This window comes from Phodopus roborovskii, unplaced genomic scaffold (assembly GCF_943737965.1).
Source record: "Phodopus roborovskii unplaced genomic scaffold, PHOROB, whole genome shotgun sequence".
Classification (NCBI taxonomy): domain Eukaryota; kingdom Metazoa; phylum Chordata; class Mammalia; order Rodentia; family Cricetidae; genus Phodopus; species Phodopus roborovskii.
The window spans coordinates 2,966,278-2,980,576 of record NW_026126469.1 but is presented as its reverse complement, the minus strand read 5'-3'; the positions used below and the strand labels follow the sequence as shown (position 1 = coordinate 2,980,576).

General features: G+C 58.1%; 1 protein-coding gene across 3 annotated transcripts; it reads right to left on the bottom strand.

Moving 5' to 3' along the window:
* Window positions 1–930: 930 nt before the first annotated feature.
* Window positions 931–8,028, bottom strand: Tbx1 (T-box transcription factor 1). 3 transcript variants are annotated; one of them, XM_051191018.1, is made up of 9 exons: window positions 7,888–8,028; window positions 7,124–7,243; window positions 5,711–6,053; window positions 4,168–4,269; window positions 3,347–3,518; window positions 2,674–2,829; window positions 2,123–2,190; window positions 1,945–2,045; window positions 931–1,682 (listed from the first exon to the last, which is right to left on the bottom strand). In XM_051191018.1, exons 2-9 carry the CDS (start codon window positions 7,155–7,157, stop codon window positions 1,207–1,209), a joined length of 1,452 nt encoding a protein of 483 aa, XP_051046975.1. In that variant the 5' UTR covers window positions 7,158–7,243; window positions 7,888–8,028; the 3' UTR covers window positions 931–1,206. The 3 variants fall into 3 exon arrangements, with proteins under 3 accessions (XP_051046975.1, XP_051046974.1, XP_051046973.1); XM_051191017.1 differs by having other exon boundaries at window positions 7,788–8,003; XM_051191016.1 differs by having other exon boundaries at window positions 7,124–8,004.
* Between the last annotated feature and the right edge of the window lie 6,271 nt (window positions 8,029–14,299).

The following is a 14,299-nucleotide window of genomic DNA, read 5'->3' as shown; positions in this document are numbered from 1 at the left end:
CCCTACAGCTATGTCTCTTCTGGCCATATGGACAGAGGCTGCAGAAATCTTTATGCCCTGGTGCTAGATACGGTTGGAGGCAGGGGTGGGGGAGTGAGGCTGGTGGGGGTGGGCACCCAACCTGGGACAGGTCAGACATAAAACATCTGGAAGAGCCTGGAAAAGGGGTGTCTCCTCTGGCAGCAAATGCTATGAATACACTGAAACAGAAAGCCAGGCATTTCCCATTTGTTTAGGCATAAGCCAGCCTTGACTCTGGCTGGCCTTCGGTTGGCCCTTCCTGCACAGGAAGGGAGGGATCAAAGGGTTCCTTTGGCTACTTCGATAGCGCTGAGTTAATGGAGACTGGTCACCCAGACACCTGGCCTGGGGAAAATTGCTTCACACGGGAGTTTCAAGATGACTCACGACCACTGTCATTGTACGCCCACTCCCCGTACCCCACCCCGGTCACTCTGTGGGGACATTCAGTGAATAAAGTCAATAAACAAGGGGAAACACAACTCTGGGCTGGTGCCAAACCAGGGCAATGCTGGGAGAGCACGCCTGTTTTTGTCTTCTCACATGCCATCCGAGGCCGGAAGGACAGTGTCCGGACCATCATTCCCGGCTTCCACGGAAAAACTCGTAGGTCTAGTCCTGCAATAGGTCAGCGCTCAGGCCCAAGTCCTGAAACAACAGCTGCAGGTGTGAAGAACTGACGTGAAAGCCAGTGCCTGTAGTGAGAAACCGCGCAGATAGCCCGTGGAGGACCCCGGGAGCTGCAGGAGAGAGGCAGAGGCCAACGGGAGGGGAGGGCTGCTTAAAGCTGAGGAGACCCCTGCTCCACGCTCTCACCAATGCCTGGGTCTTGGAAAACTAAGTCCCTCTCCCCCAAAGATGCCCGATAGAATTTGATGTAAATGAGTAGCCACACTAGCAGTTTCCAAAAAAAGGCGAAACCGTTTATGAAATTGGCGCCGGTGCAGTATCTACAGTATCTACACATATCTACAAGTATCTACACCGCCCGCAGGCGGGGCTCACTCGGGTCGTCTACACTGCAATTGCCGGCCGGGCCGGAGGCGACGCGGTCTCGCGAAGAACAATAAATACCACTTCCTTCCGCCTCGGACTGGAGCTTTGGCACTGGCGGGCCGGAGGCCCCGCAAGGCTCCCCGGTGGGGAGCGCGTCCTTAGGTGGCCCTTGGGGCCCGCGCGGGCGCACTATCTGGGACAGTAGTCGTAGGCAGCAGGCGGAGCGGTCGCCGACGAGTACACGTTGGCTGCTGCTGCTGCTGCTGCCGCGGCGGCGGCGGCTGGGTTCACCGCGGGGTGGTGGTGGTGGTGCGGGTGCGCGTGCGGGTGCGCGTGAGCGTGCGGATGGTAGCCGTGGCCGCGCAGGCCGGGCAGCGGGTAGGGCGCTGGCCGGCTCTTGGCCCCGAGGTAGTGGTCGTAGGCGGCGGCCGGGTACTTGTAGGGATGGTGATGCAGCGGCTCGGACGCGCCCGGTGCCTCTAGGCGCAACTCGGGGTGCGGGGGACTATGCCGGCCTCCGGACGCTCCGGGTAGCGGGACGAGGCCGCCAGACCCGGGTAATGCAGGGCTCAGAACACGCGCCAGCAGCTGCGGTGGGTGCGCGGCATCGCCAAGTGCTGCGGGTCCAGAGTCACGGTCGAACTCTCGCCGGGCTTCCGCCGCGTCTGCGGGGAGAGCCGGGCAGGGACCGTCGAGGGGCGCACCTGGCCAACCACAGCCCTCACCCCCACCCTGGGTGCGTGACGTCCCGGGCGCGGCGGGCGGGGCAGAGGGCGAGAGGACGAGTGCCCGCTTGCCCGCCCACCACCTCCTTGTGCAACTGGTGAAGCCGCGACGCCCCGGGGTGCAGGCGAGGCCAGGTGCTGCGGCGGGCCCAGGCGGAGCGCGCATGGGATGCGGCCGCGATCCCACTACCCCAGGCCTTACCTTTCCCCGAGCCGTTGGGCTGAGTAGGGGAAGCCACCGGGTTCCGAGAGCGAGCAAAGGCGCTCACAAGCGGCAGCGCTCCGGGGCGGTGGTTCCGGGGCCTGCGAAGGGGAGTGGGTCACCACTGGAATCCAGGCCAAGCGTCCTAGAGCTCACCTTTTCTTCAGAGGGCACTCACCAGTCCTCAGGGTCGCAGTCTCGGAAGCCTTTGGCGAAGGGATTGCTAGCAATCTTAAGCTGCGTGATCTGCGGGGAAGGCAGTGATGTAAGCTAACTGTGCTAGCAGCCTGACCTCGGCAGCCGCAAATAGGGGAGTGTTTTTAGCTGTAGAGGGGGTAGGCCTTCTGTGCTGTCTAGAAAAGAAAGGTCCCACAACTGCCCCCCCCCCCTGCACGATGCGCCTCCTCTCACCAGACCTATCTTTGCCTTCTCAGACAAGTGCCAAGGAAGAGTGTCCCTGGCTGGGATGGGAATGTGGTCACCTCCGCCCTCCTCAGCCCCCCAGCACGAAGAGGGCAACAGAGATGGCTCCCTAGGAATCTGGGTGAAGCTCAGATGAGGCCTCTAATGGGGAGTTTCTGGAATGGTTTGGAAAACAAACTTTCAGGCTGCAGTGACAGTTGCTGCTACAGAGGTCAAGCTGATATAGGAGACTGGGCCAGCCTGCGGGAGGGAGAGGGCAGTGGTGTGCCTGTCACCTGTCCCCAGAACCCCCCAGCAGGCCCTCACCCGGTGGTTCTGGTAGGCAGTGACTGCAGTGAATCGTGTCTCCTCAAATACAAAGGTTTTGAAGTTCTCCTCCGCATATTTCTCACTGTCTTTGCGAGGGTCCACGTACACGACATGGAAGCGGGGTTGGTATCTGTGCATGGAGTTGAGAATAATCTGGAAGACAAAGGTGGGAGTCAGCTCCAGTTTAAGGCTGGAGAAAGATTCCAGACAAAATCACGAAGTCCAAGTAAGCAGTGAATTTCCTTAGCAAGCACCCTCCTTCTAAAGATGACGTAGGGCCTTGCAGCTCATTGAGGACCTCCCGGGAAAGATGTGTGTCAGCTGGCAAGTGGTGGGGTTGTAGGCTTTCTTTCCTTAGACCCCCAGGATTGCCCCAGGCCTGCTGGGGTGGTAGCTGTGAGACCTATCTCCACCCAGCAGAAAAATGGCCCCCAGGCTGGGACTCCACAGGCCTCTGTCCTCTTGTCACAAGGGTCCATCTTTTCCAATCAAAGAGTCCCCCCACCGTGAGCTGAGAGTGGGAAGAGACTAAAGGTGATTGCCCCTCAGGCCAAGGCCATCCTGTCAGAAGCTTGCACCCGTCCCAGGGCTGACCCAGTATAGCTTCTATCTGTAATCGGTGGGGACGCTGGAAGGCCTACAACAGAGAATACTGAGAAGGGTCACCTACATGGCCATTGTCATCCAGCAGGTTGTTGGTCAGCTTCAGCTTGTCAAAAGACACGATTTGCTTCATCCACTGTGCGCCCTTAGCCGGTGAGTCAGGGTGGTAGTGCACTCGGCCAGGTGTGGCAGGGTCTGCTTTGCCGGCCACCAGCCAGGAGGAGCTATGGAAGGCATACCTAGGACGACATAGTGAAAGGGGTCTTGCTATTTAGGGTAAGGAGACCCTGGTGCTTAGATTTCAAGACTGCTAAGTCACAGCGGCTAGGGAGGGGACTATGGATAAACCAGAAATCTTCCAAAGGCTGTAACTCACAAAAGGTGCTGGGAGTCTGGGTCCTACCGCTCCTACTGCAGTGGTGAGAGGAAGCCACGCCCTCTTCCATTTCGCTGCAAGCGGGTCTGCCTGCCCCAGGGTCCAGGAGGCAGGAGACTGGATTTGGCGTCACTAGCCAGTGGCTTTGGGCACAGGGCGGCTCATGTTCCCTTTATTAATTACTGTTAATTGTCCAGGCAATCCAGGCCCGCCCTGCATAATCTTTACCAGCCACCCCACCTTTCCGGGCCAGCTCTGGAACTGAAGGTTCTCTAGAGATGGGGGAAGGGGACAAGATGGTCACCAGGAGGCAGGAGTAAAGTGGCCGACTACATAGGCAAAGGCATCTGAGCTGCCTGTTGCCAGAAGCTCGAGGCTACTACAGTGAATTTCTGAGGTGGCTTCTAGAGAATAAATAGGAGTGGTGTCTGAGTGGGGTGGGGGGGCAGCCAGTACAGGAGGGCCCCCGTTCCCTGGACACACCACTTGTCCTAGGGGTCCCAGAGGCTCACCGGTAGCGCTTGTCATCCACGGGTACAAAGTCCATGAGCAGCATATAGTCGGCCACGGGATCCATCCCAAAGAGCTTCACTTGGAAGGTGGGGAACATCCGCCTGGGGGTAGGTCGGGTCACCTCAGGAGGTGGACAGGACTCCTCTCCACTCTAACTTCTCTGGCCTGGCAGCCCCTAGCTCAACCCTTCCTTCAGTCCCTCCTTAGCTGCTGTCTTCAGTCCAGCCTTGCAGTCTCACTCTCTAACCTCAAGTAGGCCTGTTCTCAACCATGGGCAACGCAGCAGCAGGCTGGGCCCCAGGTCCCTCTCTGAAACACAGAAATGTCTAACCAGGTGCTGAGCCGCACAATCCCAGAGCCTTTTCGGTCTTCTTTGCCCATACAGATAGCCTTGCCCAAGGAACTGCTTAGCCTTCTGGACTTGGCCTAAGCCAGTAGCAGGATACCTAAGATTCCGGCTTCTCCTAGGTCGGTTTCAGAGCCTTCTCTGCTTGATCCAACAAAGTGAAAGAGTTACCCGGCTCCAACAAAATGAAACCGAGGGCTACGGTAATTCCAAAAGTCTACACTGCTGCTGTCCAGTTCCCCCAGTAAAGCCGGCACCTCAGAACTCCAATCTCCAGCTCTCAAGAACTGGCCAGAGTCTCCCCATCTTATGTATGACACAGGCAAGTCCCTACTTCTCCCAAGAATCTGCTTGCAAAGGGCTTACACAAAGGGTTCCTGACTCACTCCCTCTCCTCTGAACCCCTCCAGTGACATTCAAGGGCTGGTTCATCTGCCCCGGGGCCAGTAGGCCTAGCTGAGCCGAGCCGGGGTCTTCAGTAGGCTGCATGGGTACGGACAGCAAGAAGAGCCTGAAGAAAATGCACAGAGCAGCAGCAAAGGACAGGCCCTAGGTTCCGCAGGGATGGCTGCACAGCAGGGAAACAGAAACCGCGAGAAGGCTTTGCAAATAGGCCCTGAGCCTCCTTGGCCACTGAGCTGGTGTGTACATTAGACACAACCCAGCACCCGCCTTTGTCTACTGGTCAAAACGGGAGCATCTGCAATTGTTCCCTTTCTCTCTCAGCCCTTAAAACAAATAACAGAGTGACTGGCACCGATACCCTGCCAGGCTTATGGAGAACTGGGCCCACAAGCGGCCGAAATTGAGGCCCGAGAAAACCGGATCTCGAGTTCCCGGAAACCGAGCGCACTGGTTTTAAGGGTCTTAATTCTCTCCTAAAACTATCCATACAATTAGAGGGTGCTTGCTCTTGAGATCACCTACTGACTGAACCAACACGGGAGTTTCCTAGGTGGTGGTCGCCTGACTTCAGCCGGGCGCCCTTCTTAGCCCACAGATTTCCCTCGCGTAGTCCCGGGACTCGCGGTTGGTGTTACTCGGGTTGTCGCTGGAGCCGGGTCAGCAGAGAGGTCAGAGGGACCCGCAGGTGGCGGGCCGCACCTCCACCCGACCGGGCTCCAGCGCATCCTTTGGACACTCAGCCAGAGGTGCGGCACGCACATGTGCAGGGGAGCGGGGAGGGGGCACCTGACCTGCCCGCCTTGGTGACGATCATTTCCGTGCCCAGCTGATTGAATTCGTCCCACAGCGCCTTCATCTCCAGCTGCACGCTCACGCTGGCCACCTTCGGGTTCTTCTTCACCGGTGCCTTGGTGGCGGCCGCGCGGGTGGCCCCCGGACCCTCGGGCTCCGCCGCCGAGTTGCTGGCCGCTCCTGGGGCGGGCGCGAACGGATAGGCGCGCGGTGGCGGCGGGCCCGGGGCGCCGGGGGCGGCGGCGCACGGGTCGTAGCGCGGTGGCGGGGGCTCGCGCGGGCCGAACGGGTCGGCGCTAGGCGACGGGGTTCCCAGGCCGCTCAGGCTGCTGGCTGCGAAGGCTGCAACGTCGCAGAAGTGAGAGAGCTGCGTGAGCCACGGGCTGGACACGGCGGAGATCATGACCCGAAGGCCGCCCACCGCTGATCAGAGCGCCGTCCCGCGCGGCGGGCCGAGTGGCGGGCGCTGCGCCGCACGCGCCCGGGACCGCACCGCCCCACCCCGCGGGCCGGCCCCGCGGAGCCGCCCCGCCCCGCCCCGCCCCGCCGAGACAATGGCCCGCGCCCCCTCCCCCCGCCCCTCCCCCGCCGCGGGCCCGGGCCCCCCGACCGCTCCGACCGGCTCCGGGGACGACGGGCCGGTGTGCGGCCCCTGCTCGCCGCCAGCGCGCGCTGGCTTCTGCTCTGCGCCAGTCGCTTCCCAAGTCCTTGCTCCTCTACCTTTTGTGTCCCTGGTTTCAGCTTCCCATCACATTGCTGTGTCCTCTCTGGCTGCAGCTTCTCCTGAACTCCCTGCTCTCGCTCTTTTCTCTGTCTCACTCTTTTCCACTTTGAAAACAGCATGTCCTCCCTTTCGTCTAACTTCTTCCTCTTGTTTCTGTCTGTTTTCTAGTATTCGTGTCTTTGCTCTTTTAAAAATAAGTAAAATCTGAAGTCTTTTTCTTGTTCTTTATCTTTAATGAAGTTACTTTTTTCCATCTGAAGTTTACTTCATTTTCTCTTTCGTTATCTTTATTTGCTGTGTGTGTATCTTCCTTTCCTACCTTTGTGTTTCTGCTTTCTCAGTTTCCTTTCCTCTTGGCTGATATCGAGGCTTTGTACATTTACTTGTTTGTTTGTTTGTTTGTTTTTGTACTCCCTCCTTACGGTGTTCCCTGACTACTCTTTAATCATCGTTCCTCCTGCCAGCTCAAAGCCTCCCGCTGTCCTCTCTCCTGAAGCCCTTGTTGCTGTGCTCAGTCCCCGAGGAGGTTGGACTGACTGGGGAATGCTGGCCCTTCCCCTGTCCCTGAGTCCCAGCATCAAGGTTGGCGCCCACCGGGCGTAGAGCTCCTTTCTACCCGCTGGGCCCAGGGCCTCACAGCAGGGGAACGGAGTGCGGCCAGCGGTGTAGACGCGGACAGAAGGCTCACCTTCCATGTCCCTGGTGACTGTGCTGAAGTGCATCCCGGCTGGGGATCCTGGTAGCCAGCGAAGTTTCGCCCCGTCCGAGGGCCTGGGGCCCCGGTGGGCGGTGCCCTCCGAGGCCTCGGCTGCAACAAGAGAGGCGATGCTGAACGCGCTGGCCCGGGCAGACAGTGGGCTCCGCGCGTCCATAGGCGCCCGGGCCTGACCGGCGCCGCCTCCGACTGCGTACGCCCAGCCGAACCGCGCCCAGCTCAGTGCAGGGGGCCCGGGGGCGGGGGCCTGTAGTGCCACTCACAGCCGTCGGTCCCAGGCCCAGGAGATTATGGCGTCATGAGACCCCCCCATTTTCAGCCAGTATTGGCCCGGGAGTCCGAACTGTTGAAGCGCCCTGGAAATTCAGGGTCCTCCTGCCTTCCAAGCTCTCTGTCCCAGGCCTCTGCTCCCAGGGCCCTGTGTGACCAACGCCCCTTGAACATCCCTCTGCTTCTGCGGAGGTTGGGCGTCCCCTCTATTCAGCGAAGCCACCACCAGAGTCTACAACCCCAAAGGAGAAACCGCTATGTCCCAGTCTGAGATGGCAGGGCACTGGTGAGGCACTGAGGGGCTGCCTGAGTCTAGCCCTGCCCTTGGCCCCACCTGCCTCCACCTCCTCCCCGGCGGCCCCTGCACCTGGGTAAGAGAGTGGCTCCGGCTCTCGCACAGGCCACGGGCAGATAGCCCCAGGGCTGAGGAGTCCTTCGTCCCTCCGTGCCGCAGAGCTGGACCTCACCAGCAAATGCCCCTACAGGCCCCTTGGGTCAGCTTGCTTTCGTGGTGGGGAAGCGAGTCGTGGGACGCCGCCCAGGCCGCACAGCCCGGGAGCCCCAGCGTCACGCGCACCCAGCGCGCACCGCCCGCCTCTGGCCAGGACGCTTTTACATCCGGAGGGTGGGCAGTGCCCGCTCCTCCGACCTCCCTGCGCACCAGCGGGGCGCAGGGAGGGCCGGGGGCGGGGCCTGGCCGGCCAAGGGATCTGAGGACACGTCGGAGAAATTCAGACCGCATGGTGGGGTGCAGTCCCCTCTCCACCCTGCAGCAGCCTGCCCACAGCAAGGCCTAGCTGCTGAGGTGCAGGACCAGGCCCTCAGCCTTTGGGCCTCAAGGCATCACTACATCAATGCCCCTCTTGTCCTGCACCTTCTCTACACCTGGGATCTCTCCGACCCAATCAGTATGCCCATGCCCTTTGTGCTCAGGACATGAAGCCCAGAACCTCCCTGACTCTGCACCACACTAGTAGGAAAGGATCCCTGTTTCCTTTCTCTGCCCAGGCCTTCTGCAGTGCTGACTCAGAATGTGGCGAGATGCAGACAGCCTGTCCTGGGGTATTTACAGTCTCAGGGCCTTCAGCCCTGGGCCATAGCCTACTAGGTGGCGACTTAAATTCTAGGAAGAACCAAGGCCAGGAGTGCAGGGAGTGGGCATCCAGGAGCTGTGTGAGATGGGTCAGGGGTGGTGGGTATGTGTGTAACTAGACCGGTGTCATTAGCCTGCTCTAGCCTGCCACTGAAAGCTTAAGGGCAACAAATGTTATGAAAGGGAGGCTGTCACCAGGTCATTCCTTGGTCCCAGACTGATAGGGACAGTGACCTGTGTCACTGGCCTGAGGGGGGCAGGTCTAAGGAGTGTAGTGTGAGGACTCTGTGGGCCACAGGTTCTTTCCCTCTTCCCTGAGCAGGGAAACCCCATTGCCTCCCGAACTCCAGAAGGGACTGCCTCCTTATAGCCCAGCTTTGAACAGGTGGGCAGGTTCATAAAGGTCACAGCAGTGATACAGAGATGTAGCATCATCAATATCTTTGTTCACACAGGCTCTGTGTGGAGATGTGGAGGCAGGTGATTTTTGCATTATTGGGTTGTCCATGGTCCCAGGGTGGAGTAGCTGAGCTCTTCCCCAGGACCCCTCCCCAGGGCTGCAGCAAGATCCTGGGCCCCAGTGAGGCCAACACTAAGAAATGAAAGTGAAAAGCCCTGGAACCCCTGATCACCCTGAGTCAGTCCTGGGGTCTGTCTTGATGCCCCCAGCCCCTCACCAGCAGTGGTAGTGGGAAGTCTCCCTCGTCTCCATTAACCCCTTCCTGCTGTGGCTGCACTTGTGGGTCAGCAAACACTTCACAGCAAAGACACAGGCAGGAAGCAAACAACGCCGCTGTAGCAGAGGCTCGCTGGGAATAAGTAAGGGGCCCCCACTTGACCTGTTCTGTGTATCACCAACTGGCTCCACTCGGAGCAGACACGCACCCTTTTGGCCACCTGAATCCGTCCTTCCTAACTCTCCCTCCCAATACAGCAGGAAGTTGGAACCCCTATGAAAACTGGCTTAAGAGATCCGAAACCCTGCAAGCGAGAGTCCATCCAGTCTCCAGCTTGCAGTAGGGCAGCCACTTCTCCGGACCTCAGGACCGGGCTCTTAGGACCGCCCCCACCCTGGACGCTGCCCCCAAACTGTGAGGTCGGTGCCTGTCGCCCAGCAACTGGCCTGAGCTCCCCTCCTCCCGTCGCTAACTTACGACCCTTCCCACCCGCAGAGCGAAGGAATGAACCCCTTCGGCAGCCTTAAACCCCGAGCTCACAGGTTCAGAAGCAAAGCAGAGCTTTATCCCCGGGAAGTGCTCCTCCCTCACCTGCACTGGACGCCGCTCCCTTCCGCCTCGCTCCCCCTGTCGGCCGCGTTTCCACCGTGGCAGTAGGAGGCCTGGCTGCGAGCCAGGGATCTGTAGCGCCTTAGAGCAAGGCTGCACGCAAGGGTCGTGAGCTGCACATCTTAGTCCTGAGAACGCAGTGCACGGCTGGGGCCTGGGCTGCACCCTCTGCTCCTCCACAAGCCACGAAGAGCAATAAGATCATTTCTCCAAGGCTGAGGCAGAGGGTTAACATCCCTCACTAGACCATACCTTGACCCTAAAACTGAGGTTTAGATTCGAGACTGCGGCTGGTAGGGAAGAAGTGGAGAGCAGAGACTTGAAACTGGAGGAGCGGAATGGGGCTGAGAAGCTGGGCAGCTGGGGTTTTTGTTGTTGTTTTGTTTTGTTTTTCCTTGAACCCTCGGCCTTATGGGCGCCTGGATGCATCCCAGCACCATCGCTGGACTCTGCTGCAACTCACACACCCCTTGGTCGGCCATCTGCACCATCAGAGGCGAAGCTAGTCGAATTCCTGAAGTTCCCAGTGTGCAGGACACAGACCCCTAGAGAATCCTGCGGGCCTGCTTCATAGCGAGCGGCTCGCTCCGCCTCCCTTGGGCACACGTGGCTGCCCCAGGGGAGAGGGCAGACCAGCCCCCCCACACCCACTAGCCCCACTCCTCACTCCCGGTGCACTGTAAAGACGCGGGCCTCGGAGCTTGGCTCTCCGCCGCCGCGCAAGTCCCCGCGCACCTTCGTCGCCGGCGGCCTGACAGCCCACGGGTCTTAGGGCTTACCGGCTCCACGAACAAAGTGCACCGGCCCAGCGGGCTCCCGGGGTCGACTCCGGGCTACTTGGAGCAAACATGCACATAGGTGGAGCCGTGCAGAGGTCGGGGCGCCGGGGTCCCCTCCTCCAGAAATCAGAACATGGAGGGCAGACTCAGGCTACGTCCCTCAAGGCGCTGAGGGAGGCTCGGAGAGAGGACGGGCTTTACGTGACCCGGTTAATTCACTTCAGGATTGATAGCTGGGAATTGCCTCCAGCGTCTGCCTGGACGCGCGGCCTCAAGGACTCAAAGGAAGCCGGTGGCCATGCCAGGAACAGCTTCCCCGGCTTCTCGGTTGACGTCGGCTTCTCGGCCTCGGCGCCCAAGACGCGGACGCGCGGGAGTCTCCGAGCGCCGGGGTGGGAGTTCGACCTTCGCCGGAGCCGGGAGCCGTGGGCCTGCGCTCTTTCCCGCTCGCAGCCCCCTGGCGGCTGCCTCTGCAGGAACCCCCGCCCCTCGGGCGTGCTCCGTCGTCGTCTGTCGTCCACGAAGGTGGATGGCCCGAGACTGTAACTAAGCTATTATGGGTGACCCTGGGAGACAAGGGCAGATCGGGAAGCCCCAGCTCTGGAGGCACTGCAGATAAGAACTGCTCCTCACAGTCGCTGGGGCCAAATGACTGTGGCCTCCTGCCCGCCTTGGTCTCCAGCGGCCCAATCTTGGGGAAGATTGTGGGGGTAAGTTGTACTGGGGAGAGCGCTGGTGGCTTGGGATCCCATCAAAATCTGGGTCGTGCATCCACCAGCGCCTGCACATGCAATCACGAAGTGAACAAACGCTCTACCTGGCCAGAAGTAGGCGCTTGTGGGTCCTGGTGTGACTTGGAGCTAGAACTGGAATGGGGGTCAGGCCCATGGCAAGGGAAGGCTCTTATGTCCTTGTGCCTATGAATTTTATGAGCAACAGAGACACTGCCCAGAGAGGGTGGAGAGGTAAGCACTCCTTTCCTGCCTGGTGGCTCCCTGAGGCCTCCCTTTTCTTAACTCAAGTCCTTTGGGTCTTTGACTCTTTCCTCTCTCTTGGTACCTTCCCCCTCTAAACTGAACCCACTGCTGAAACCTTAAGACCTGTCAGGCTGCCTTTCACTGGAACTTCTTGTGGGAGGGTACTCCTTACTCAGTGCTCAGCACTATGGAGTATGTATAGCAGACTGCAGCAAGCAGGGCCCTTGGAAATGGGGAACGGCACCCCAGATCTACAGTGAGGCTTCACAGAGGACTGGGATTTAGGGTGCCATCCTGGTAACCTGGCTGGGCACCCCTGAGCAGGCTTTTGGGAAGCCTAAGGGTCAGCTTCTTGTGTACAGCCTGTAGTTTAGTGAGGGCCTAGGGATTTCAGTCACTTGACATGCTGCTGGCTCCTTCTTCAACGGGACACTTCCTGTGCCCAGAGCCGCTAGGTTCCTGTCTCAAGGCAAAGGCTGACCCATTTCAGACCCTGAAATGTCTAGTCCTGGGGAACTAATGGCTGTGGGGTAAACAGAGGCAAATGGAGACAGTTACAGTCATAAGAGAGGAAATGAGATGGGTGGAGAAGACTGCACCCTCACCTCAGCTAAGAGGACGGTCATGTACAGCTGGCCTCCTGCCTCCCACATAAACACTATGGCTGCTGTGTTCTGGGCCAAGTGTTGGGGAAGATGTCCAGAGGGGAGCTGGTGGGAAGGGTGGTCAGGCTGGATGGGCAATACCATCCCCCCCCAGGTCACCAGGGCCCCCTGCAGGCTAGAAGTCCCCACAACTCTAGAACAAACAAACAAACAGACAGACTGATGGACAGCTAGGGCCTGGGCCCCTCTCCAGTTTCTGAGCCTGTTGATTTAGCTGCCCACTTGGCGGAAGAAGCCAACCACATGGGGAGTCAGCTGTCCATCTTCTAACCATAAAGGCCCCTTGCCCCAGGTACTGTCAGGCAGAGGTGTGGCACAGACCACTGATGGCCTAAGTTCAGGCTTGAGGGATGGCAGGAGGTGGCCTGTGGAGCAGGCAGCAGAGGAAAACAGCCCCTTCCCCTTCCTCTCTTCGGCTTCAGTAGGAGCTACCAAACTGTCTAAAGAAGGAGCCAGCTATCTCTAAGGAGGCATGCTGACTCAGGGTGAGTGGTCAGAAGGCCTTGCCAAGAATTCAGGCTTCCTCATCTGCGGGGCACCCCAATTGGACAGGATGAGGTACACATACTGCTGCACACACATGAGCACTTGGGAGCACTTATTTGAATATATATATAGGCATACATGTTCACACATGTGTACCATAACATATGTCACCCCTGGCATAACTGTCTTTGTGCACAGACTAGGAGGGACAAAGACACATGAGCACAGGTACACACATTCACACTGTACATGTAGACACTTGCCCAGAGTGCACGCATACAGTGCATCATACATGTAGGCTTGCTATAACTGGTCTTCACTGGTGTTGACACATATTTTGGAAACGTAAGTGGACCTTTGATTGACAAGGCCCTTGTGGAACCTGCTGCTGTGCAGTAAGGAAAGAATATATTAATCCATTCATGTCTGCTATTTGCTAAAAGTTAACAGTCAGGTGATGGGCTGTGGGGGAAGGGCTTCTTGTCCAGGCCACTGTCCTGAACACCATGTATTAGAAGAGTATCTCATGGGGAATACATCAGTAAAGATGACACTTTTGAATGGATCTACCTGCAAGCCCTTTCTGTTCTAAGCTGCTCCTCCCGAGTCTGGTGTTGGTAAATAAACCAGATCTGAAGGTCTAGGATCCTGGCCATCAGTCATTCCATATGTGGCTCTTATGGATGTTCAAAGTAGCAAAATAAATATATTATACTGAGAATAGTTTTCAAAGAATTTAGTTTATGTATGTGTGTGCAAGTGTGTCTTTGTGTATTTTATGTGAACCATGTGTGCAGAACCCAGGAAGGTCAGCAAGACGGATCAGTTCTCCTGTAGCAGCTGTACTTACAGGATGTAGATGCTAGGATTCAAACTAAGGTTCTCTGCAAGAGCAGCAAGTACTCGTAAACACTGAGCCATCTCTCTAGACCCTAAACTGAGAACGTTTCATTTTTGTTTAAGACAGGATCTCACCATGAAGCCAGTGATGACCTTAAACTCTTAATACTCCTTCCTCCATTATCTGGATGCTGGAGTTGTAGGTAAATGCTACCATGCCCAGCTAAACTTGGGATTTTTGTGAAGTGAACACTTAGTTCATGTCCTCATACCCATTGGAACAACAGAACTGGACTGCTTGGAGAAATCCGGCTGGTGTGTGGTGAAACCTTGTCCCACAAGGACTCTTTTGCCTATCTCTGTCCACTCTGCCCTTTGCAGCAGCTCTGACATCCCCACTGGCATGGGTTGTGGCCAGAAATTTGGTCTGATGTTTTGAGTCCGTGTGCCCAGAGACCATGCAGGCAAATCTCCACTCTCTCCCTGGCCCCACTTTCTCAGGAGGCTCCTACTAGCTTGGAGCTGAAGCAGGCCAGCCTGTCACAAGCAGAGGGGATACTACTGTCACACAGCAGGGTGGATAAAAGAGCAGAGGAGTCTGATGGGCAAGATGCATGGAGTCCTTTGCCACAAGCTGAAGAAAGTCAATGCCACCATGGACTGGTGAGGACCAAGGCCTGAGCACAACATGGGGACAAGTGTGCTGGCCAGGTTCTGCCAGCTCTTCTAGTGATTACCCACACATGTGTGGAG

Bases quoted from the DNA above. Each gene is read 5' to 3' on its own strand.
- Tbx1 (XM_051191016.1), bottom strand. From the start codon at position 7,307: ATGGACGCGCGGAGCCCACTGTCTGCCCGGGCCAGCGCGTTCAGCATC. The intron at 3,519-4,167 runs GTGAGCCTCTGG...ATGTCGTCCTAG, and splicing joins GTGGATGACAAGCGCTACCG to GTATGCCTTCCATAGCTCCT. The intron at 2,830-3,346 runs GTAGGTGACCCT...TTTGTCTTCCAG, and splicing joins TGCTGGATGACAATGGCCAT to ATTATTCTCAACTCCATGCA.